This window comes from Astatotilapia calliptera, chromosome 12, assembly GCF_900246225.1.
Source record: "Astatotilapia calliptera chromosome 12, fAstCal1.2, whole genome shotgun sequence".
NCBI classification, from domain to species: Eukaryota; Metazoa; Chordata; class Actinopteri; order Cichliformes; family Cichlidae; genus Astatotilapia; species Astatotilapia calliptera.
This window is the reverse complement of record NC_039313.1, coordinates 14,421,889-14,448,362: the sequence shown is the minus strand read 5'-3', so window position 1 is coordinate 14,448,362 and position 26,474 is coordinate 14,421,889. Positions and strand designations below refer to the sequence as shown.

General features: G+C 39.0%; 1 protein-coding gene across 4 annotated transcripts in view; it reads left to right on the top strand.

Annotated features, from left to right (window-relative positions):
- The window catches only part of grid2 (glutamate receptor, ionotropic, delta 2), a 557,059-nt gene that overhangs the window by 450,804 nt on the left and 79,781 nt on the right, over window positions 1-26,474 (top strand). For all 4 annotated transcript variants that reach the window (XR_003274126.1, XM_026188535.1, XM_026188537.1 and 1 more), the window contains exons 10-11: window positions 1,958-2,155; window positions 8,085-8,397. Coding sequence is in view for 3 of the 4 variants with exons in the window: in XM_026188535.1 (XP_026044320.1) it covers window positions 1,958-2,155; window positions 8,085-8,397 (511 nt within the window). In the remaining variant the exon portion in view is untranslated. The remainder of the gene's footprint in view (window positions 1-1,957; window positions 2,156-8,084; window positions 8,398-26,474) is intronic.

Genomic DNA, 26,474 nt, shown 5'->3' with positions numbered 1-26,474 from the left:
CCCAAACATCTGCACTTTGGTCTCATCTGTGTAATGAACAATATTCCCGAAGTTTTGTGGTTTGAATGTATCTCTGTAAACCAAACCTGTGCTGCCATTGCAGCCCTTTCCAAACAAGCCATACTTATTCAGTATTTTTCTTTTTCTATGACCTTACGTTTGTAACACGTTAACTGCATTACTAGTAGCATCGCATAGTCCGACCTTAGGCTCCACTCCATATCTACTCATTGGAAGATTAGCATCTGTCTTGAAAGTTTTCCACTTGTGAATAATTCTTCTTACTATAGAATAATAGATGTGAAATTGTTTGGATCATATAACCTTTCCCAGATTGATGGGCAGCAAGAATTACTTCTCTAAAACTATTGCTGATGCCTTTCTTCTTTGCTATTTTGTTAACACAGATCTGCAAAACTTCTGCTTTATAGAGGTCCTCACACCTGTTGTTGGCCAATTAATCAAGTGCTTATAGTGAAATGGCTAACGTTAATATGCATGCCATTTGTGATAACTCTTTGATACTTTAATGTACTTTAATACATTAATGCTATGGAAAAAAAAGTTAAGCTTAAAAAACGTTAACTGCTGGTGTTATGTGTTTTCCACACCTACTCTGTCTTTCACACATAATGTAGTTTAAAAGTTATATAGTGTAATTAACTGTAGATCAGGAAATTTGTACTATTACTTTGCCTTGATTGTCCTGCAGAACAATGCCAACCAGCTTTTCTCCACCATGTCTATTTGTTTATAAAGGTTTACAGAACCCCCCAAATAAGGAAGCAATCAGTGTCAGTTGAGGGGAAAATCAGTATGTATGGCTGTTTTTATTAGTGGGTGTTCCCACCTGAATTGATGGATGCTTGTGGTAAGAGAGGGACTTGGTATGCATGTCCACTCACTGTCTAATAGTTTATTGAACTGCAGCTGCTAGCAAGGATTTGAAAATGCCAAGTTAATGTGTAGAATGCCCTGTGTGTATATGTTTCTGTTGGAATGTCTGTGCTTAATGTGCACCCAATATCCTGTCAATAACACAAACAGTCTCATAAAATAAGACACATTGGTCTGCAATGTTTCACTCATCAGTAAGGATTTATTAAACAAGAATTGTGTGGTAAACGGCTAGAAGGAAAACACATAATCCAAGGTGTAGGAAATGAAAATAAGTCTCATGTTGCTTTCTATTTTTTGTATAAGCAAAGTTTCCTTGAAAATTTAAAAAAAAAACCTTGTTTTCCCTTGTGCTTTGTTCACTTAATTGCCTAAAATGACAACGCTTTTGGATGTCATTTAACCTCAACAGAGAGCCAAGTGCCAGAAATCAATATACAAGAGATTTAGGCTTCCCAATGGTATTTAAGAATGAACCGTTAAAAACAAAACTGCTGGAATTTAGGGTGCAGTTATTGATCTTCAACATTTTAATTCACTTTAAGTTGTCAGACAGGGTACCATTTCAGTAAATTAATAAATTGGTTCCATAAATGAATACAAGTATGCCGAGATGAGAACTTCAAATAATGGGGTTAATCATGATTTTCACTTGTTACAGTCAACATACACTCACTCAAAAGGTGCTTCAGCATATAATTTAAATAATGAACATATGCTGAAAGATGTCTGCTTGCTTTCATACTTTGATTTCTTCTAGAATAACACATAGGATTATTTTCACATTTGCAGCATTAATATCTCTAGTAGGTAGTAGAAAATAAACCCCAGAGAAGAGCCTACCTGTAACATATAGTTTTACCTTTTCAGGCATTGCTTGTATCATTATCTTTAAATGTAAAATGTAGATTCTCTCAGATATGCTTGCAGCCATCAAAATGATCTTTTGTGCTGCTAACATGGTTATTAGGGTAATGGGGGACTTGATGCTTGAATGAATGGTGCATTGATTGGCTGCTTGACTGACTTACTGACACGCTGACTGTTCGTTGCCTTCTAGGAGGAGCCGTTTGTAATGGTGTCAGAGAATGTTCTTGGGAAACCAAAGAAGTACCAGGGCTTTTCCATCGATGTCCTGGATGCTCTGTCAAACTACCTGGGCTTTAAGTATGAGATCTATGTTGCTCCAGACCACAAATATGGCAGCTTGCAGCCTGATGGTCAATGGAATGGACTGATGGGCGAATTAGTCTTCAAGGTAAGAAGATCACTTGCATACACAAATGCACATGAGCAAACAAATACATATACAAATACATGTTCCCTGTTTATGCACACGCTTATACTATATCACTGCAGAAGGAGGAGAAGCTTGCATGTAGACACGAATCAATTGCTGAACAGAACAGCCTCTCTTAGGTTTAGTTCACACTCGGATGGGTTCCATCATCACCCACTTGGTAACCATTGGATTTATGTCTTTAAACTTCTTTAATTTGGAATGAGACATTTAGACACTCATTCATAAAGAATTGTACTATGTAAGCTGAAGTGGATTTGGGAGGCGCAGAGATGAAATATTGTGTGATTTTGCATACTAGAGAAACACAACAACTTTATAATAATTTGACTAGCTTCAAGTATCTTCAAGTGTTATAACTGCTGGCAGACACTTGAACTGCTTCAGTGGAAAGTGGAAAAGTGGAGATGATATAGTGACACTATAAATGTGGGTTCACCAAAGATGGAGAGGCCTCTAGATTGAGGGTAGTAAATTGGCATATTTGAAAAATAACTACTTTGACCATGACTTAGCCCTACTGACATAGACTTCAGTTGACATACTTCAAAATTTACCAGTTTCATTGCTGTTTAATATTCTGTTATATCTCAAAGTGCCCTTATTATATGTGTGAGAGCAGTTTTTTTAGTTTTGTTCCTTGCAGTATGTCCTAGAGAAACATAAATGGAGACCTGGCAGCTTATCTTGCGCTAGTTGTAAATGCTTGAGTTTGATAACTATTTGTCACATCATACATATATTTCATATCATACTCACACCGTCTTTTGCTGATTAAACAAAGTCACACAATAAAACCAAGCTGAACTTTTACATGCAGGAAGTCTAGAGTAGTCACATATGAATTTCTGTTTTTAATATCACTGAAATGTGATGATACTAATAATCATAAATATTTCAAATCTGAAAAACTCCTAGCACATGCAAGATTGCTGTTGCTTTGCTTGGAGTCCATCTTAAAAGACAAGGCAACACAGGAAAGTGTTTCTTGTGAACCTTGTGAAAATAACTCATGATTTGACAGGCACTTTCTGTTCCTCTGTGGCTTTGATTGTTTAAAATATTCATTGACTGTTGTTATGTGGAAGCCAATAATAAACCCTGAGCTTACCTTAGTTTCTTGCAATCAAGTCATTCTTTTATGCTTAAAATAATTTATGTTTTGCTAAAACTTTTTTTTATTACTATTTTTTTCCTATTAAATATGAGGTCTGAGCAAAGGTAGGACTAAATAAATATTTTAGGTTTTAAACTCAACATTTAAGGTGAGTTTACCTGTTTTTTCCTGTTTATTCTTTCGTGACTGCACTCACAAGTAGGGATGGGTATTGATAAGATTTTCACGATTCCGATTCCATTTTCGATTCTGTTTAACGATTCGATTCTTTATCGATTCTCTTATCGATTCTTTTTAAAAAAGGAGAACACTAAGTTTGATTAGCTTAGAACTTTGTTTTATATCTTCTCTTTGAACAAGATAGAAATTTAGGAGTAACATGGCCTTACAAACCCAACAGTGAGATCTTAAGAGATCCAGCCTACGGCTCTTCAATGGGGTGTCACAGGGTCCCGAGGAAAAAAAATTGTAAATGTAAAATAATAAAATAAATATTCTTCTGTAGCAATAACAAAGCATAACATAAATTATTCAGTAGCAATTACACAAGAATATCCAGTAATGACCCTGCCTACAATTAAACACATTCACTTACCTAAAATTGGGGGCATCTGCTGTGGCAAATGGGTTCAAGCCAGTGTTTCCAACTTAGCGACTTTGTCGCTATATTTAGCGAGTTTTCAGACCCCTTAGCGACTTTTTTTTAGAAAAAAAGTCGCTAAAAAAAGGACGTGAAAGCGCGTATCGATTTTACTCTCAACAAGCAGTGGGTGCTGTAACGCAGTCAGTTCTTCTTTTACTGTTTTACTCTTATGCTGTTTTGTGGATCACAAGGTTTAAAACTACTTATAAACACACACACAAAGTAACTCCACCAGAGTGCCTATTTCAGGTCACTTTTGCCGGTCCAAGCCCGGGTAAAGGAGCAGGGTTGGAATTGTGACATTTAAAAAAACAATAATTGCTAAAATAAATTTAATTTGTAGTTCTAAATAAACTCTAAATGCATTTAGGACGTTTTTTACGCACTTTATGTCTCTTCCACGATGTTATTTCTCTCTCCAACAACATAGGTTACAATTAGATTAGTATGACCAATTATGCAAATTAGGCGATGACGTCATTTAGCGACTTCTAGCAACTTTTAGGACAACCAATAGCGATTTTCCTTACTGAGGAGTTGGCAACACTGGTTCAAGCCTTTTACCACAAACTTAGTCACTGCTCGGTGACATTCGTCTATCCTGGCCTGAAAGGAGACGCTACCGGTAGACTGCAGTGAGAACTGCCAGCATCTGAGCCAGCCAGACTCTGTCTGTCCGTCTCATCATGGTCACCTAAATGCACAGTAATAGCAGGTTTTGTAATAAGGCAGATTGCGCTAACATAATATGCACTGTTAGTTGATTATTTACCTGCCGCATTAACGGGAGAGGACGTGCAAACGTTACCGCTGCTGCTGGGTTGAGATTCACGAGTCCGGAGCAGAATTAAAAACATGACATTCATTTAAGGTTATCACGTGTTTTGTGAGCAAATGCTTTTGCATATTCGTAGTGTTTCCTCCCTTAAATTAAGTATCTACTTTGCAAGTATTGCAAGTTGCCCTGTTGTCATCCGTTCTCGTAAACTTTTGAGCGTTTGAGCCGCTTACGCGCCGTGTTTCCTGCCAGGTAAATGACGCTCCGCAACGCGGTGACGTCATTCGGGGCGACTGGAATCGATAAGGGAATCGTTTGCAAAAATGGCAAACAATTCCAAGGAATTGAAACAGTGGGAACTGATTCTCAACAAGAACCGGTTTTCGATACCCATCCCTACTCACAAGTGAACAATTCTTTTGAACTTCACACACTAAGGTGGAAAAGGGGAGGAAAGAGTGGAGTTAGGTCCAAAAATATTTGGTTATTAATGCAGTTTTTGTAATTTTGCCTCTGTCCACCACCGTATTAGATTTTAAACAAAGCAACCAAGATGTGATTTAATTGGGAGCTTTTATCTATAAATCGAGGGGTTTGACAAAGTTAGACGTTTGGGAATTACAACCATTTTGTTCTTTCATTATTCCATGACAATGAGCTGATAAAAGATCAGTTGTTGCAAAGTGTGGAAGTTGCATTTGGCAGCTGTTCACTGGAACTCTCAGCAAGAGGTCCAAAGAGATATTGAAGCAAGGCAAGGTGTCCATCATTAGAGTATAAAAACAAAATAAGACAACTTCGAGTAGCCAAATCGGCAATCTCTGGTACATTCTTAAAAGGAAAGCACTTACAACACCAAAAGGCCTGGAAGATCATTTATGACAACTGAAGTGAATGAATACAGAAGTCTTTCTCTGGTCATGAAAAACCACCTTCACACCGTCTTTCTAATTCATGAACACTCTTGAGGAGGTAGGCGTATCATTGCCAAAGACTACAATCAAGAGATCCCTTCATGAATGAAAATACAAGAAGGTGTAAACCACTGGTTACGCTCAAGAAGAGAAAGGGTAGATTAAACTTTGCCACAAAACATCTAAAAAAGACCTGCACAGCTCTGTAAAAAAATTCTGTGGGTCCATGAAACCAATATTAACTTAAAGCACACTGATGGAAGACAAAGCTGTGGAAACGAGATAAACAGCTCAGGATTCAAAGCTTACCACATGTATATATAGCAGCCAATGAAACAAGAGGGGTTTTTTATGTGACTGCAGAGAGGAGTAGCAGGATGAATTGTAAAGTGTACAAGGCTGTAGTCTCTGCTCAGATTCAGCCAAATGATGCAAAACTGATCAAACAGCACTTCACAGTGCAAATAGATAATGACCCAAAGCACATTGCAAAAGCAGCCCATGAGCCTCTCGAGGCAAAGCAATGAGATATTCTTCAATAGCCAAGGTCAGTTACCTGATTTCGACTAACAAAGCTTGCTTTTCAGTTTTGCTGCACTTTGATCGCATCTTGAACTGTTTGATTTTAAAAAACGTGGTTTACAGGTGTGCATCTTACCAGATCCTTTCAAATCAATAGTACAGTGTTTTTCTGCCATGATCATCTCTTAATGGCAGGAAAAACTTTTTTTTCAATTTCCAGCCCAAACACGCACCATTTTTATACAGTTAGATCTAATTTAATTTTAACAACCTTTTTATGACTACGTGAAAGTGTTTGTGCAAGTTCATATTTATATCTGCATCTGCACAATACCTGCTGATGTCCTTTGATGAAATCATATTAACCTGATGCACATTTTGTTCACCCTAGGTCAAGTATATATTTTTCTTTGATTGTTGTCTTTTGTTTTCTTCAGTTGAGCAGTGTTTTCTCAGAAATTTCCGATTCCATCACTTCATTATTTTCCTTCGGCTGTGTGTCAGGCTTGAGTGATTTTGTAAGACTTGGCTCTCCTTTCCTTGACCTTGAATACTTGCAGTTTGTATTTAACATTTCTAGGCCCCTCTCCCCCAGTGGCTCACAAAATTACCGAGAAATGCTTCAAGCACAATGCATATTTATGTGTACACAGATGAGCACAAGTTGCAAATAAACTGAACATGCAAATAATTCTGTTTTCCCCATCAGTCAGCTACAAGGTTTATCTCTCCAAAACCAAATTATACCAGACAATTATTACCCAGAGTGCTTCCTGTAAGTTTTCATATTGACTGACCACATGTGTCAGCATGGCAATTCATCTCATCCTATACACACACACACACACACACACACACACTGTTGTATGCATATCACTGTTGTCCCAACCCACAGCCATCTTACAGGAATTCTGAAATTTTCGCCTTACGCAGTGTAAGTGACAATTTCTCCACATTTAAGCATTTTTGTTTTTTCACTGAGCTGTAAAATTTGGATGGAGGGTGGGAATTAAGTTTTTTGTTTGCTTTTGTGTGTGTATGTAAATGTGGATGTGGTCTGTGTCTATATAAGTACATAATCTGTGTGTACGGTACCTGTAGGGCTCAGCGTTTGCCTACAAATTCACCTAACTTGCTAGAGTCAGTTGTTTATGGCAACAAAGAAAATCTCATTATCGAACAAGTTCATAATATGTGCCCTCTCTCACTGTAGTATAGATTTCAAACACCAGCATGCGCTCACAGCAGCATCTTAAATCCCTATTATAGTATAAGCAGATGTCTGCAGTTGCTAGTCAAGCACTGGGGACTGAAAACGTTTTAATTATCCATCATTGTTTCTGCATTAAAGCTAAGCTCAGCCTGTTTTCCTTGGCAGACGCACTCAGTGACGGCTGTTTTTTCAACTTAAAATCTTTGCACATATTTAAAGCAGTCATTTGTTGTCTCTTAACAAGCCTTACAAGTGAAGAGAAAGGTTTTAAGTGCTTCAGAAAGCATACTGACAGAAAACAGATTAATTAATTCATTTGTAAATGATTCAAACGCCACATATTAGAATACAAGTGCAAATTGAGCCAGGGCCTATATGGATTTAAATCTCTTGCTGATATCTGTCAGATATATCTAAATTTAGTAGGGTGTTACAAGGGGGTTCATTATGACATTTTTAAAAGTACTGTAATTGTAACTACTAGTTACCATCACTGTGACATGTGTTTTCTTCCTCTATGCCAGATATTTCCAGATAACTGTTACATTTTTTTGCACGCTGTCCTTCGATTCTTTATTTTAGGTGATGAGAAGACGCAGATGGACTTTAAGGCTGTTATAAGAATCCACATTTTTCAGCTGACTTCCTCACTGACACATTTTCACAGTTTTAATACTTCAAACTTCTTTGCCTCTTGCAGCGAGCTGATGTGGGACTTTCTGCCTTGACCATCACGCCTGAGCGAGAGAGCGTTGTGGACTTCACCACACGCTACATGGATTATTCTGTGGGCGTTCTGCTGCGCAAGGCTGAGCGCACAGTGGACATGTTTGCCTGCCTGGCACCCTTCGACCTGTCACTGTGGGCGTGCATCGCAGGCACCGTGCTCCTCGTTGGCATCCTGGTGTACTTGCTCAACTGGCTCAACCCACCTCGGCTCCCCATGGGACCTGTGTCTTCAACAACGCTGTACAACTCCATGTGGTTCGTGTACGGCTCGTTTGTACAACAAGGTAAGAAAGCAGGATAGAGGGGGTGAAACACAAGTTCAGCAGCAGCAGAATAATGGTTTATTTATTTATCTATTAGTCATATTCATTAGTCATTTTGTTTTCACTTGTTGCTTAAGTTATGTTTATGCACCAAGACTGATGAGATCTGATTAGGTCATGGTTTGAGTTCATTAGACCTTTTCACAATGTTAACCAAATGTTGGAAAGTTCAAGTTTCCGTTTTATTTATTTTGACAGGGTGGCAAACCCTGTCTGCAAGAATACATTCCCAAAAACCTATCTCTTAATAATCTACAACCTTTAAAACAAATGCAACCTTTAAAACAAAGCATGTTTTTTATGCATTGGGCCGCTGTGGTCGATGAGGTCTTTCGCATGGCTTATTTGCAGGATCTATCTCACTGGTAAAACAGGGGAATAATGGTAGGGATGGGAAGCATAGATGGAAAAAATGAGCTTGTGAAAGCAATCTAATTTAAAAATAAAATAAAATAGCTCCTCTGAGTACCATAGGTGTGAACTGCCTTTTCGTGTTATAGCACAATAGTCAAATTAGAACAAAAAGGAGGAGACATTTTGTTCCACATGGATTGAAGGAAAGATAATGGCCTTATCCCGGTGATCGGTCTGAAGATTTTTCCAGAATTCATCAGGCTGTGCTCAGGTGTGAAGATCAGACAATTGACACGTGGAAAAGGATTTAAATTTCATCGGCGTAGAAACAGATGCACAGCATAAGGAGAAAATTTCAAAAGAGTTAGGAGTGTGTATTTGTGTGTGTGCATACGAATGTGTCTGTTTTCCATCTAGGGCATGTGTTTCATAAAGTATCCATATAAAGAATATAGAAGCTACTTTTGAAGATAAGCATCTTAATATTCTCAGGTTCAATCTTGGGTTTCTCGCAAAATATGTGCTATTTGCCAATGAGCACAGTGCTCTTTTGTTGTCATGCTCTGGGCCTTGCAATAGTTAATTTTTTAAGCAACATTAATTATGCAAATTTAAGGAGGAATGTTTTTTTTAACACTGCCTGTGAAACATTTCAAGCCCTGAATAAGCAACTGATGAGCATTTCGCCATTTGGTAAATAATCCTCCATCTTGTGCTGCAGCTAATGGTGGTAATGATGATGATGATGATGATACATGCTAATTGCTGTTTGATATTCACAATCATTTCTCTTTTTAGCTGTAATTAACATTTTAGTCATGGCATCGTTAGAAAGAAAAGAAGAGAGAGAAAGGATCTCATTCTTCCACAGTGGGGTTGTCCTGCACTTGTGTATGATATGGTATGTAGAAAATAAGAGAGCTTACTGAGACAGAGTGTGTCAAACGAGTGGCATGTTTTTCACTTCCCAAGAAAATGAAGGTTGTGAAGTTTGCACCACTCAGTCAGGTTGTTCATCAAACAAGTCAAGTTCATCAAAAATGACCGATTGTTCAGGAAGTCCTATTAAGCTTCACCATTCCTGATATTTTCCTCTGTCTACAGATTTTTTTCTGGACTTTTTACATGACACACACACACACACACACACACACACACACACACACACACACACACACACACACACACACACACACACAGGTACATTGAATATTCATTCAGCAGCTTTCTCACAGCACCTCTATAATGTCCCAGACCTTTGTGCTTCACCTAGAAATATTACCCCCAGGGAAAATTGATTCAGATGAAAAGACACCCACAGCAGGAGATGAGTGATGGGAGTGAATAGTCAAACTTGACGCCAGAATTTTGCTTTTGGCTCTGTCACTCACTGCAAGACGGAGCAAGGGTGAGATGAGAAACAGAGAGGTGCAAAGGGATTACACTGATTTTTACAAACCTTTCTCTTTTCTTTTCTTCTTCCCTTTGACTTTTTCTTTAGGTCGCTCCTTTTTTTTTTTTTTACTGCACACTTCCATTTTTTCATCTTTTCCCCTTCTTCCTTTCTAAGAGTCTGCCTTACAAATTCTGTTCTTCACTGTGGCTCATGTGAGCCACTAGGGCAGCAGCCAAGTGACTGTTTGTTTACAACCTCACCCAGAGGTCTCTCAGTCTGGCGTGTGTACAGAAGATGTAGTGGGGAAAAATATCTGTACTCCATTAACTATTTCTAATTGGTCTCAATGAGAGTGAAAGAGACAGAAGAAGGAAGCGTGTATAAAGACGCAAAGGGAGGGACTGCATCATATGAAATCTGCTGCTTGGTTCTTGACTTCCTAACTGCTACATCAAAGGGACAAATAAAATCATGGGATTTGGTTTTATTATGCACTAGTAATACAGTATCTTCTCAAATAAAACAGCACATCAAAGAGAGTTTTCTGCAGGAAAAAAAAGATCAGTTGTTCACAGATATAGTTTGACGATATGCTGCAGGAAGGGGAAGAAAGAGAGCAAAAAGCCATAAAGCAACAGGGAGCTATAAGGTGAATTAGTCTATGATATTAAAGATTAATAAATAAGTTACAGAATCCATCTGACAGCAGACGGTGTCTCCTTTGCTGCCAACACAAATATAATGTAAGTGTTTTAGCAGTCCTCAAGGGGGACTAAAAGTTGGAAGTGCAGGAAAATTAGTAAATTTGCAGGCGATCACACACAGTCACACACACAATAAAAAAAGATATCCAGGGTAAGAATGAAGTATGTAAGCAGTCAGCGCAGAGGAAAGGTTATATAAGAGAGGAAATGACTTAAAAGATGGGAAATGTTCCTAAGGAGATTAATTTTCAGCTTCTGCTGTGTTGCACGTTAGCCCTGGCTGAGGTGGGAAGGTCATTCCAATATTTTTCAGAACCAAGAGGATGGGGGAGGCAAGGCTGGGATGAGTGATTACCAGGTCACATTATTAGGACAGCCCAGCAGACAACATTAGCTTAGTGCAGGGCATTGACTGACTTGTATATAGGGCCTCGGACAGAACATGGCCTGGAGGGATGGGGATATGCACTAGTTTGCAGTCTTGTACACCTGGTTTTAGATCTGAAATGAGCCACTACAGGCGGGCAGCGAAGATAGAGCAGGGGGGAGGGTGACATGCAAGAACTCAGGATGATAGAAAACAATACACCCTACAGCAGTTTGGATGACATGCAGGGAGGATGGTCAGAAGAAAGTTGCAGTACATCAGACCAAAATTCTCAAAAGATTATTCGGAAGGGCCTGCTTCACTCAGCGTAACTGCAGACAACAATACGTGCTCAAAAGGGAAGAAGCTTTTGTGAGATAGACACATTTACATGTCATGGAATTAAAGTGTTTGTCATTACTGAGGATAATAATGTGGTTCTAATTATAGCCTGTAAAGAATAAACAGAATTTTCTAGGGATATTAGAGACAGAATAAATCCAAAGGCAAATTAAAGTGTTCGTTTTTCAGCATGTTTAAGTCTCTCTAAAGAATTGCATTGAATATTTAAAAAAAAAATACAGTATTGATGCAATTAATTAATAAGTGATCCCTTTCTTTGATAGCAAACCTCAAAGTGCTAAGACTAAGACAAATATAAAAAGGAGGGAGGAAGCATAAAATAGAAAGCCAAGAAATAAAATGACAGACAAAAAGCGTCTGCAACATATGTCGTTTTAGAACTGCAACAACTGCAACACTTTTTATTTTGACTGACTTTTTTTTTTCTTTTTTCATCCAAGGCTACATTCTCTCGTCGAGATGAAAGCAAAAACGGCCAGACCGAACAAATTTGCTATAAACTCTGTCGGTATTGAAATGGGTAAATGGCCGCATATCTGCTGACCTGTGCAGCAGGGAGAGAAGCTCTGTTATGCAAGTTGGACATCCTGACAAAAAGAAGCAATGAAACTGAGATAGACAGGTTACTCTGTTCCCCGTCCCGTTTCCTCTTTTAAACTTCCTGTCTCCCCGTGTCTGCCTCAAACTTCTCTCCTTTTCCTCTCTGTCCTGTCCTGACTCCCAAGTTTTGCCCGCAGAATTTGAGCTAAAGTAGAAGAGTCAAAAGCAAAACTCTGTTGTCAAATTGAATATTTGTCTTATGCAAATCTTTGTCAGCCATTCTCTCACTTTCTGGTGTCCATAATTAATGTTTAAACCAGTAGGGGAGAACAAACACCATGGAGAAACAGACTGGTATTTTGGGTTTTGTTTTTTGGTGTTGTTTGCACATATGTGTGTGTGTGTTACCTGTCAGTGTGAGTGCTGCTATAGCTCAATTACAACAGTTTTTGTGAGAAAAGCATATGCAATCACACAGATACAGCACACACTCTTACAAAATTAGTTTTCACTGTATGAAAAAATGCACGCGCACACACACAAACACACAGACACAAGCACACACAGAGTCAGGCTCATAGGCCACAATCAGTGCTTTCATCTTTCCATCTGCTTCTCCAAACATCTCTCTCTTCCTCTCTGTGCTTCTCCCTTTTCCCACCAACCCCTGCTGTGTATCTATCTGTATGTGACTATGTGTGTGAAGGAGAGAGAGCTTTGTTGGAGAACCATATACTGTACTGTATGAAAAAAAAAATCTGTTTCCCTACTCTCTCCGTTTGCATTTCAACCCAGCATCCCCCAGTTCTCTCCATTCCCCAAATCTCTGTACTCACTGCTGAGTTTTCTCAGTGTGAGTGCGTTCACAGTCTGCACTCCTCATTCTGTCTCTTGGTTCCTCTATGTGTCTCTCCCTCAATCATTATCTCTGTTTCTGCTGTGCCATACTGCTGGGAAGCCAACGTTATCATCATTTTCCTGCTCTCTCCTTCTCCTTTCCTCTCTTTCTCTCTTTATGACTCCCTCTAATCCATTATCCCTCTCTAACGACTCTTTTGTGCTTCTGTAAAGTGGACCCAACTTTAGGACATCCACCCCTCCTGACTTCAACCCTCTATCTCCATCTTTCCTCCCTCTGTTCCTTTTTCCCGTCTCCCTCAAAGTGTCTCTCCTGCAACAAAGATGCGCCATAGTGAGAAGAGACCGTCTCTCAGCAGTTCCATTAAATGCATCTCTCTCTCGCTCTCTTCCACTCTGTGCACTTTTGTTCTGTTCCTGTTTCTGTCACAATTGCTTCCTGTCCTTCTCCCCTTTTTTCTCCATTCAGCAGCAATCTCTCTTGGCCCCCTCTGTCCACTTCTTTCTTTCTGCTCATGTATGATTACATCCAGCTGGTGCAATCTCATCCTAAAAGCAGGTTTGAATAGGATGTGTACCTTCTGTCCTCTTCACATCTGTCTTCCCCTCGTTCCTTCAGTGGGCAAAAAGTTATTTAAGTACATTTACTCAAGTATGTACTTCAGTATGAGGGTCCTAGATTCTGCCAGTGAAAATTCCCCGTACTGAGTTCTCATGAATACATTTGTCTGAAAGTGTTTCTGTACTTAGTAAATTTCTGTTCTTACAAATCGATCCAGTCTTACGTTGCCATCAAGTACTTATAGGGTGTTTTTTATTGCTACTTTTACGTAAATCTGCTTGACTATTAAGGGCCAGTGAGCCAAACTGTCAAGGAAAGCTCAGAAAATGAGATTTTAGCTGACATTTTCCTGTCACAGACAAACTCAGAGACAAACTGTGAGACGCAAATCCCTGATCATAGCTCAGTATTTGCAGTATCTGATTAGATTTCTTTCTTAGGGCAGTACAGAGAAACCGGTGTTGATGTTTGCATCTGTATTTGTTGAGGAAACAAAATGATGAAATATGTGAACCTGAATTTTTAAAAAAAAAAGTCAAAATAGGTATAAAAACTTTTATTTGTTTAATTTCACTTTTACTCTTATGATATTAAAGTGTTAATGTAAATATTCCTCAATAAACATGCAAATTATAATAAATAATAACAGCTAAAAGTAACATTGGTTTATAGATGTCCTAAACTCAGTTATAAGCATCCATAATTATAAATATCACTAAATAAAAAATAATGTTGAAACTAATTTTCAGTCACTGCTTTCTTTCTCAAGTGAAATATCTGCAATCGTGTGATGCGGACAGATGTTTGAGGGTTGAGTAAAGCGTGTGGCTGAGCTAGCTAGTTAACAAAATTTTTCATCATCCTCATGGTCATCAACAATGTCTATTTCCACATATAAAGGTGCGCTGGTCACACCTTTTTAATACCAGCTTGAGGACGCCTTCAAATTCTTTGAGATGTAGATTCAGCAAGTAACTGGAGACATTCCTTAGATATTTTGCTCCATATTGGCATGATAACATCACATAATTGGTGGAGATTTGTAGGCCGGGTATGTCTGTGTTTTCACGCTTTTTACGGCAAATTCTGACTCAACCATCTGAATCCCACAGCACATGTGTACAGCCTCAGTTTCCTGTTATTAGCTACCGGGAGTGGAGCCCGATTTAGTGTGATGCATCCCCTCTGCATTAAGGTTCAAGATGTTCTGCTGCATACCTTGGTTATAACAAGTGATTAAGTTACTGTTGTCTTCCTGAGCTTGTTTAGTATTTTCACCCAGAGGACTGCTGAATGCTAGAGATTTCCTCTTTGTCCAATCAGACTCTGTAAACCTTAGAGATTCCTGTGCAGGGAAATCCCAGCAGCTCAGTATTTTCTGAAATATGTAGACCAGCCCATCTGATGCCAACAACCACATTCAAAGTCACTTAAATCACCTTTTTTCTCCATTCTGGTGCTCAGTTGGAACTTTATCCAAATTTCTATATGCCTGAATGCATTTGCTGCCATATGACTCGCTGATTAGATGATTACCTTTATTAGCAGTAGAACAGGTGTCCCTAATAAAGTGTCTGGTGAGAGTATATTTGTAGAAAGCCACTGTTTGTGAGAATTTTCACTTCTTGTGTGATACTGTATTAGTATAGACTTCAGATGTTGGTTAAATACGATTTATATTCTTGTAAATGCAGCAGTGTCGTTGCCTTTATGCAGATTTCCTGTCTGAATATCAAGATGTAGTTTCACCAGATATGAGGATGTCTTGAAGTCTGGCATTTAGTGAAACAGTTGTTTCTATACATAGAGGGAGATGGTAATTCTGTGCAGTTGTCACTTTGACCAGCTCCTCATTATGATTCTTCTTGTCTGGATTAGCTCTTGCTTTTAATTTATATCAAGACTTTACAATTTATCCTATTGTAAAGTGTCCTTGGGTGACTTGAAAGGCGCTCATAAATAAAATGTATTAGCATTATTATTATTATTAAGAATAGGAACTGCTCTTCATGAGCCTTCTTTCATTTTTGTCTCCATCAGGGGATTTTCTGAGACTTTGTTAGTACACATGACATTTTCCAGATTCAAAATGCATAACAAAGTAATGTTAAACAGCTTCACTTTTTACATGAAGAAGCACATTAAAAATTGAAAAATGCCAAAGACTCCTTGTCTCTTTTTTATAGCTGGCGTAGGGCAACAGATTTGGTCTTTGGTGTTACCACACCGACACATTCAAATGTCCATTTTGTGTTGACAAGCATTGTTCGGTCATATCTTTACATGACTCTTACATGCTGTGTACTCTTTCTCTCGCATTCTCTGTTTTTCCCATCTTTAAATGTTTAATCATACTTAAATGTAATCAAACTTTCATCTGCAGACAGCAAAAAAACGAGCTATGTGAGGACAAATAGCGAGATGCATTGCAAACATTTGCAAAGGAAAAAAATTCTTGAACTAAAATACATATAATATCATGCTTGCCTGCATCTTACCATGCTGTTAGTGACTGAAGATGTTTATCTCTTACTAAATGTGTATCTGTCAAAGCAGCTCCAAAGCACACTGCAATCTGCTGGTCTTGTTTTATCCAGATTCTTTCTCCAGGGAGTCCAAGAAGCTGTAGCTACCAGGGACAGTAATGAGGAGGGTGGCTTAATTGAAATACAAGCATATTTATTTTGGGCACTGTTTTGTTAACTGCCTCGAGAAAACAGGCTGAATGGATGCAGTTTATTTCCCAGTGAATGTGTTGTAAAGGTCAGGCATTGTGCAGAATGCAAGTGGAAAAAAAAAAGATCTAACTGCTTCTTGGTGGGTGTGCTCACAGTAACTTTTGTTCTCTGAATTTGAATGAATGTACAGTTGTTTAGGGCATTTCTTGGGCAAATGTTAAAACTTGTCCACAAAAATTAAAATCCAAAAAGCTCACAACATAATTAGTAAACACATCATAACTGATAAGACGCTTATAAAATTTACCAGTGCAGGATCGATAGCATTTATAGGATTTAACGCTTGTCAGAAAAGCAATAGAGCAAAATTACTACTTTCTTCTTTCCCAACTTGCACGGCAACAAATGAAGTCCTGATTTCACTCAGTAAACCTCCACAAATCTAGATAATTGCGAGATTTATGAGATCATTTATCTTAACAAGGCAGCTTCTTTTTCTACCAAACCCCAAGAACATTACAAAATCCCACAGCTGGATAGAATTTTTTTTAAAAAGAGGGAGAATGGAGGATAGGTCAGTCAAAAGAGATCAAACTGAGGGAGGGCTGGTTGTTTCGCACCTTGTTAGACACCTTGTTAGTGCTCAGCCAGTCATTATAGTGTCTGCTGAGGCAGGAGTATCTCTAATAAATCAAGACATATCTGTCTGTCTTTTATTCAGCTATCATCCGATCTACTTCACTTGGCAAACACAAATCAAGCTAAACTTTTCCCCAGCAATTGCAGGTCAAATTAGTAGTTGAAACATGGGCAGAAATTTTGTTAACTAGCTAACACATGGATGAAAAAGTGGGATTTGCACATCAAACTTTCCTTAGTGTACCTCTCAAAATATTAGTGCCATACGTGCATAAATTCAAAGCCTCGATGGGTTTCACATTACAGATTAGAAGCGAAGACTAAAAACTGCCCACCCCTGGGGTATGCAGTACGTGTTGGTTTATGGTTATTGAATGAGAAAAGGTGCAGATCTGTGTAACCTGGCAGTGTGTGTGGACCTGCAGCCCTTGAAAAAGGGAGAGGAAAAGAAGATGAGACAAGAAAAGTGACAGGAAGAGGGAGGGCATGTGGCGTGCAATGTGCGAAATATTGAGAATGACATTGTTAAAGTTGAATATGAGCGACTCAAACACAATCACCATCAAGAGAGAAGTCTAAGAAGTGTATTTTTTGTGAGCACTTGTGTGCATAGGAACGCACACACTTTGTCCTAGTCAAAGGGAAAATTGCTGAGAGAGCCATCTGTCAGAAGTTGCACTCAGAGAGGCAGCCATGGTCTTATTGGTTTGATTGAACAAGACACAGTCTGCATACAGCCACCTATAATGAGTCCACAGTACTGTACTTTCAGCTTAATGCAATTTGCATGCATGTCTGTGGATGTGCCATTAAAATGATGACAGAGGTCAGTAATTTGCACCAGAGGTACACTTCAACTGTGAGAGACAGAATGTGAAAAAAAAATCCATGAATCCACATGGTAGGATTTGTAAAGAATTTATTCGTAAATCAGGGTGGAAAATAAGTATTTGGTCACCTCAAACATGGAAAATCTCTGGCTCTCACAGACCTGTAACGTCTTCTGTAAGAAGCTTTTCTGTCCCCCACTCGTTACCTGTATGAATGGCACCTGTTTGAACTCATCATCTGTATAAAAGACACCTGTCCACAGCCTCAAACAGTCAGACTCCAAACTCCGCCATGGCCAAGACCAAAGAGCTTTCGAAGGACACCAGGAAAAGTATTGTAGACCTGCACCAGACTGGGAAGAGTGAATCTACAATAGGCAAGCAGCTTGGTGTGAAAAAATCAACTGTGGGAGCAATCATCAGAAAATGGAAGACATACAAGACCACTGATAATCTCCCTCGATCTGGGGCTCCACGCAAGATCTCATCCCGTGGGGTCAAAATGATCATGAGAACGGTGAGCAAAGATCCCAGAACCACACGGGGGGACCTGGTGAATGACCTGCAGAGAGCTGGGACCAAAGTAACAAAGGTCACCATCAGTAACACACTACAACGGCAGGGAATCAAATCCCGCAGTGCCAGACGTGTTCCGCTGCTGAAGCCAGTGCATGTCCAGGCCCGTCTGAAGTTTGCCAGAGAGCACATGGATGATACAGCAGAGGATTGGGAGAATGTCATGTGGTCAGATGAAACCAAAGTAGAACTTTTTGGTATAAACTCAACTCGTCGTGTTTGGAGGAAGAAGAATACTGAGTTGCATCCCAAGAACACCATACCTACTGTGAAGCATGGGGGTGGAAACATCATGCTATGGGGCTGTTTTTCTGCCGAGGGGACAGGATGACTGATCCGTGTTAAGGACAGAATGAATGGGGCCATGTATCGTGAGATTTTGAGCCAAAACCTCCTTCCATCAGTGAGAACTTTGAAGATGAAACGAGGCTGGGTCTTCCAACATGACAATGATCCAAAACACACCGCCCGGGCAACAAAGGAGTGGCTCCGTAAGAAGCATTTGAAAGTCCTGGAGTGGCCTAGCCAGTCTCCAGACCTCAACCCCATAGAAAATCTGTGGCGGGAGTTGAAAGTCCGTGTTGCTCGGCGACAGCCCCAAAACATCACTGCTCTCGAGAAGATCTGCATGGAGGAATGGGCCAAAATACCAGCTACTGTGTGTGCAAACCTGGTAAAGACCTATAGTAAACGTTTGACCTCTGTTATTGCCAACAAAGGTTATGTTACAAAGTATTGAGTTGTATTTTTGTTATTGACCAAATACTTATTTTCCACCCTGATTTACGAATAAATTCTTTACAAATCCTACCATGTGGATTCATGGATTTTTTTTTCACATTCTGTCTCTCACAGTTGAAGTGTACCTCTGGTGCAAATTACTGACCTCTGTCATCATTTTAGGACTGTTCTTACTGGCTTTGTATTACATCCTTTTTGTGAGTGTACGTGTTTATTTTGCTCTTTTTTTTCTTTGTATGGGAAGCTCCATTGTTACTGTGGGCTTGAAACGCACAAAGCTATTGGAATAGTTTCCATCAAACTTTTCCTCAATTCCTTTAACATCCTCTTTGGGATTAATTGTTGAGAGTAAAAGGCATTATCTAACAATCGTCCACAGTTTTTATGTTATTTATGTTTACTGTTATTGTATGGACACTATCGGGGAGGGATATTAAGAAATAGCCTCATTATTTGTGACTTTTTCAGCAATCTTAGTGTTATGGATTGGATGTACACTGGTGTGTGAAATGTTGTCTGGGAAAAGCCGTTAGTTGTGGCCTTTAGAAATAAGCAAATACAAAGCAGCCACATACACATGAACACAGGCACATACAGCCTCGACTTCCTGTTGGCTGTTGTAACCCTTATATCGTACACAGACTGTATTGATCCACGTATAGGAGCCGAGCGGAGAAACATAGCCTGTAAATAAGCTCAAAGAAATTTCTGCTGACCCCATCATTTTTATGTTCCTTTCAACGGTGAAAAGGAGGCAAAAAGTGCTGATGAGGCTTGAAAAAAGGAAGAGAGAAGAGGGGAAAGAACGTTTATTTAATAAGTCCAATGTCAAGCAGTTTGCAGTCTGCATATGGTACATACACTTACACACGCATTCAGAGGAGGACTTTTACCGCAGCTATTTTGGGAGGGCGTTAAGAAGTTGCCACACTAAAGCGTGCACACATAAAGGTGCAGACACGCACACACCCTGACACAGAAAAAACTGCTGTTTATCGCCAGTCTCCACACTTGGCCTGTTGCAGCCTACAGGTTAACTGGCTGCTCTTCATTCATTTTAGGGAATGGGAAGCTGGTCTCCCATCCCAAAAAGCAACCAGTTTTAATGAATTTTCACAAGTGATGATGCAGTAAGTTGCAGTTTTTGAATGGCAGGCGAACAAACTTGTATGAATGTACATGTGCTTGGGTTTACAGTCATTTTGCAAAAGTATATACTTAGTAAGCGGATCTAAACACAAAACACACACGAAAGCACAAAAATCATATTTGATCGATATGACGTGTCCAAATTAGTACATAGAAGATGTGAACGCCAATGTTCTTTCGCCATTTCATATCCTTAAGCTACATTCACAAGTGTTACATAGTCTGAGTCTAGAGGCTGCCTAGAAGATGAGCTTGTTATAAAGTGGGTAAAAAAAAGGAGACCCACATACCCACATTCTGGTATTAACCTTGAAAGTTTACCCAAAATGCACCCCCCCCCCCCCCCTCCCCCAGTGGACCATCAGAAAATAGAACATTCCGGCCCATTTATGAATAAACTGGTTCTGTTTTTTAGTGAAAGTACCCATAATACTGAAGCTGAATGCCAGTTATAGAAAAAATCCTGCTGAACAAGAGCGAGACTTTGGCCTCATATCGTGACACTTGAAATGGGTGTAAAATTGATTTGGTTGCAGCTTTTGAAATAGGATGTGCACCTTTCTGGTGATGCTACTTAAAAACCACAACATTCCAGCCCACATCCATGTAAGCTGAAGATCTGTAACTTGGGAAATTTGTATGGAAGTAGAACTTGCCTGAGTGTGTGTGTGTGTGTGTGTGTGTGTGTGTGTGTGTGTGTGTGTGTGTGTGTGTGTGTGTGTGTGTGTGTGTGTGTGAGAGAGAGAGAGAGAGACAGAGAGAGAGACAGAGACAGCATTTGTCAATAAATATGTTCACTGTCTGTCTGGGAGAAAGTTAATATGTCTCTTTACACCACAGCCAGAACAATAACAGGAGCAAGCAGTATTTCAGAAAGAAAGGCAATGTTGTCGGGGTACAGTTAAAGTTAAAATACTTTTAAATAATACATTTAGTGTGAAGACAGTAAAACCAAAGCAGTACACCACATACTCCCCAAAAGAAAAAATAAAAAATAAAAACTGTAACTGATGCAATCCAAAAGGTCACTGCAGGGTTTTTTCCGAGTTTTGCATTTTCTCTGGCCTATTGTGTAGCGAATGTCTTGGCTGTATTGTGATAAAGTGTCACGTAGACCCTGCATGCTGAGCTTTGACTGCACAGGCACAAAACTTCCCTTCTGCATTTAAAAGAATACTAGTGAAGCTAGCTCACCAGCTCTCTCCATGAACGCTATGACTGTAGCTATGATCGTTGCTGCAGCTTTGTAATTGCATACAGTAACTGTCTCTCTGACTGGTTGTACTTTGGTTCTCATGAATCTGGCTGTGACATGTTCATTTTTAATTGGTATAAAACTGACTACATGCAGCAGTTATGTGTTCAGTGATGGGTTTGCTTGCTGAGTGCTGTATCGAATCTTTTCTATTCCTGAACTTCTGTGCTATGATGATCTGTCATAGAAGGACATCAGGTTCAAATAGTAACAGCTGGACATATCCATAACACCACAGACTGAGCCATACAGCATACTCAGCCTCACCTACACAGTCAGTCAGACTAAGCATCAATAGCTGTTCTCACAAGCAGCAGCTGGATACTGTTAGAGAATCGCCTTTCATAATGAGGAATGAGCGATAAATGCACCATGTAAATGGTCACATTATCGAATCATTTCCATATCTGTATTGTGAGTCTTTTAATTGGCAATGTATTATAACGAGACTCGAACAACGTGGTTCTTATGGCTCAGAAGGAATGCAAAAGCAAGGCGATAGCGTTTGTTTGGTTTATGGCTTTAAATACCAGAAAGAAAACTATCATCTTGATGTGGTTGTTGTTCTTTTCCTTATGAAAAATGCTAAATGGTAAATGGCCTGTATTTGTACAGCGCTTTACTAGTCCCTAAGGAAAAAAGCTTGATGAAATGATGAAATGAAACGATGCGTTATTTCTGCTAAATGCACACAAACACATATGTTAAGTACACATGAGCGCGAAAAGTCTGCTTTGGTTCGCTGTTTCCCCCGTGCACTAATGCAGACATAGCAGTTTTTTTTTTCATGGTGAGCACGCCCTGAAGCACAGCTAAGTGAGGGAATAATTTGCATTTCAATCTTTTAATTTGCTCCCTTTTTGTGAAATTGAGCCAACTTCTACAAGCTAACTGGAGTGAGTACAGAACCCCCATTTCAGCATCCCCCCTAAGGGCGATCCTATAATATTTGAATATCTCTTTCCCCCAGTTGAACTTATATTAAACTCACATTTATATTACACACATTGAATTCTTTGGGGGTTTCAACTTAAGTCACGTTCTAAACATGACACGACTGCAAGGATCGCTTTGATTTGCTGGTTTCTTAAGTGTGAGTAAGAATGTAGAGAGCAAGTAACGAAGAGAAACACCTTTCTTACCAAAAAGAGGACTTTGCTTTTCAAATTGTCATTTACGAAATAACTTCTTTAAACCTAACATTTAAAGAAAAAAAAACAAATGGCTTGCAAAGATTTGTTGCAGTTTGATGGCACATGCTGCTTTTCTGATATCTGTTAGAACATGGGTCTACCATCTATATAACGAACACATGCACTCAACGGTCTAATTTTAATTAACTTAGCTGATCCATGTTTGGCCAGCTCAGTTTGGTCTTGTATTAACTTCTACAAACATACATAATACGTGTATTCTATACATATGTATATACTACACAGCATGTGTCTGTATGGAGTGCACACTTCAGTAGAGGGAGGGTCCAGAGCAATTTGTCGGGCGCAGAGGTGAATCACAGCAATATAAAAAATTAATATAACGTTCATGAATATTAATAACTCTGATGCAATTGCCATAATATCAGCGCTTCTCCTTCACATCACATGTAGCTCTAAAGTACAATACAAATAATCACAAATCACAAAATAATATGGATTTATTTGCATTATGTGAGTTTAATGTGCTACCGAGTAATTAAAGTGCTTACCTCTGAGCAGTATATTGGGCTTCACATTGCCCACAGATCACACCTGAATGTTATGCTGTAGCTTGAGACTGTGTGGTGAAATATTCTTTATTTTATCATAGTGGCCTTGTTCAATAGCAAAATGAAATAATTATGTAAATGATATTGGAAAAATGTGAGTCATATTAGCCTATGTGCACACGCAAGGGCTGCCTACTTTGTCAGCGGAAATGCACATTCATAGGAGGATTTTTTCTGAGATGCAAATTTGGTTGTCAAGTTGCTGATTGCGGTGTCTATTTGTTATGCTAAGTGTAATCAAGACTTTGCTGTCACAATCAGAAATTTAGATGACAATCATTTAACAATCAGTTCAAATTTCACTTTATTAAAAGCTTTTTGTTGTTGTTGAGTTACTGTAATTTCAATTAGCCTGAAGTTAAACTGTGTGAATTGCTCAGGGGGGTGGCTGCGGTTCAAGAGTGAGTTGTCTGCTCATCGGAAGGTCGATGGTTCGATCCCCAGCTCCTTTAGTCCGTGTGTTGAAGTGTCCTTGTGTAAGATTGCGAGAGTAATAGATTAAAAGTGCTTAGTAAACCTTGCTTTTTGGTGTGTGTGAATTTGAACTTGTGTATAAACTTCAGCCATATTTTTTGAGGATGTCTTAAAGTTCCTATACGTATTCAGGGAGCGTACAGGGAAGGGAGACACCATTGGGGCACATCCCTGAATTGGAAACTTCGTGCATCTCAGCTCAAATCCACAACATTACCAGCCTGCTGGATCTTTTTAATGGTTGCACTTGATGGCTTGAAAAAAAATTGCTAACCACATGGAAAATCCCTCTTCGCTTTGGCTTATAGCCAGGGGTATTAGAGGTGGCACATGTACAATGTAGAGATTGAAAAGCAGAAGGCAGGAGAGGTGATGGAGGAGGGATGCATGCACTCTGTCATCCTCCTCCTCCCTTTTTCTATTCTCTCGCTTTTTCCATCTTCACCCCGGCTCCTGCACTGTAATATGTCTTTCCCAAGTTGTTTATAATCACTGGGACACCGTCAGACGGGAGTGATTGAAGTGCTAGAGGAGAAATAGATGGTAAAAAAATAAATAATGATTCCAGCAAGTCATCAGACGGTGGAGGGGTATAATCTGAGGCAGTGGAGGTGCTTGCTCGGTGGTGAGATTTGAAGCTTTACAAGAAAGCCACACATATATAAAACCCTTCAGGATGTGCCCACCGCTCGACTGGCTTCAAAGCTGCACTCATCTCGAGTTACCTTTACTGCAGAATGTCAACAAGGATGGGGAAAAGAGGAGAAGAGCAGAGGAGGAAGGTAGTAAGAAATGCAGAAAGGAGGCAGGCAGAAAAACTAAGAATGTGTGATGCAGATGAATTGGCTTATAGAATAATTTTGTTTGCCAAACCTGCGGGAAACAACAGCACCTGTATCTGTCAAATTTTTCATCCTCCTTCCTGGATCTACATGTTTATTCCTCTCAAAGCAAACAAATAACAGTGTATAGACATATGCATATTCCTTTTTTTGTGAGTTTATGTTTGGATTCTTTGATTTTGTTTGTCTTGAAAAGCTGTTGCATTCGTTGCCTTTAACAAAAAGGAAATCAATAGCACTAAAATTATAGCCTACCCTGGGAGCAAGTTCTTATACTGTCAGGAACTCTAGCGTAAGTCTTTGAGTTTCTTTAGCAATCCAGTTCACTTAAGATCATTGGTATTCAGGAGGTAATACTGATGATATTTTGTTGGAACCTGACTTTAGAAATCAGTGCCATGCATAAACACATAAACACTGCCTGGAGCTGGTGTAAGGTATTAATTACATAGCTCATAATTGCAGATTTAAGAGATTATAGTATTTTTCAGATGCACTTTTTTCCTTTTTTGTCACTTAAAATGGCTCTAACTAGCATATTGGGGGAGGGTGATACATTTGCATCTTATTTCTCGTCTTCATTTTTTCCCTCTGTGCTTCATTCAGTTAAAGTAACACTATATTTTATGTACTATAAATGAGTAATACTGAATGATACTATATATATCATTTAGTGTGACCTTGTGTAACCACATGTTAATGTGACTTTCAGCTGACATTGTGATGATTTCATACTAAAGATGTAGTAATTCATTATAAAGTACTGAGATGCTTGACATTTGTTTTTAGAGAATTTAAGAATCTCTAGATTTCTTTTCATTTTAAAGTCTGAGGAAACATTGTTGCAGAATTCTGTGACATGATGACAAGACTTTTGATGATGTGGGTGATCACTGACATTTATTTGATATTGTATAAGACTTAGACAACAAAAGAAAGTCTGAAACTTTTCAAAATACTTTAAAAGATGGATTGAATTTTATAATCATAACCTCAGTTTAACATATTTCTGATAGTGTTGACACATGTACAAGCAATGAAGCAAAACTGGTACTGTTTGGTGTTTTTCTCTGCTCAAAATCCTATTTGACTGTCCGTTTGGTATGAAACAGCCATATGTGCAAAGCTAGATTGTGGAAGACTTGATACGTTCATGTGTTAAACGGAGATAACCTGTTGTTATTTTTCGAGACACTTTTCAGTGGTGTGGAAGAATGAAAAGTGAATGCCTAAAGTGTTGTTAAAAAGAACCTTACATCATCTTACGGGAAGATTGCATGGATTCCAACTGGGGGATGACATCAGCTGAGCACACTCTAGCTCTTTTTTACTCATTTAAAAAAACAATACTCTAATGAACTACTCTGCTCTTATTTCATCCAAGAATAACCAGAGTGCGATGCTTTAAATTTGAAGAGATGGATCAGAAAGGTTGGCAGCAGGAGTGTAGATTTGAAAAACTGATGATGCATTTGAGAGAAATTGATTTCCAACACTGGGTGCAGACATTCCTTATCATCTAAAATTGCGGAAAGGGAGAAAGATACAGATTTTTTTTTTTAAACACATTACTTCTTTTCTATATGATGATAAAGATGATATGGGATGAGATTAATAGTCAGTAAGTCTTTGCAAATGGGCATCTCAAACACGCACTGCACCAGCACCATAAACTAGTGTCTTGAAGGAGCTTGTTTACACTGACAGCATGCAGTAAAAGAGCATAGAGTAGACTGTCGATATGGACCGTGCACAGTAACGGAGCTGGTCCTTATCATCAATTTGTCCAGCGTCGTCTTCTAGCGGTTGACCTCTTTGTCTCATTTACTCTGAAATGTGGCTTTTTTCCCGACAGAGAAGATAAATCTCTCTATTAGGCTGCTTTACTGCAAGTATTTACAAAACACCTGTACATAGAACAGAGAGCATGTTGTTTCCCCTGACC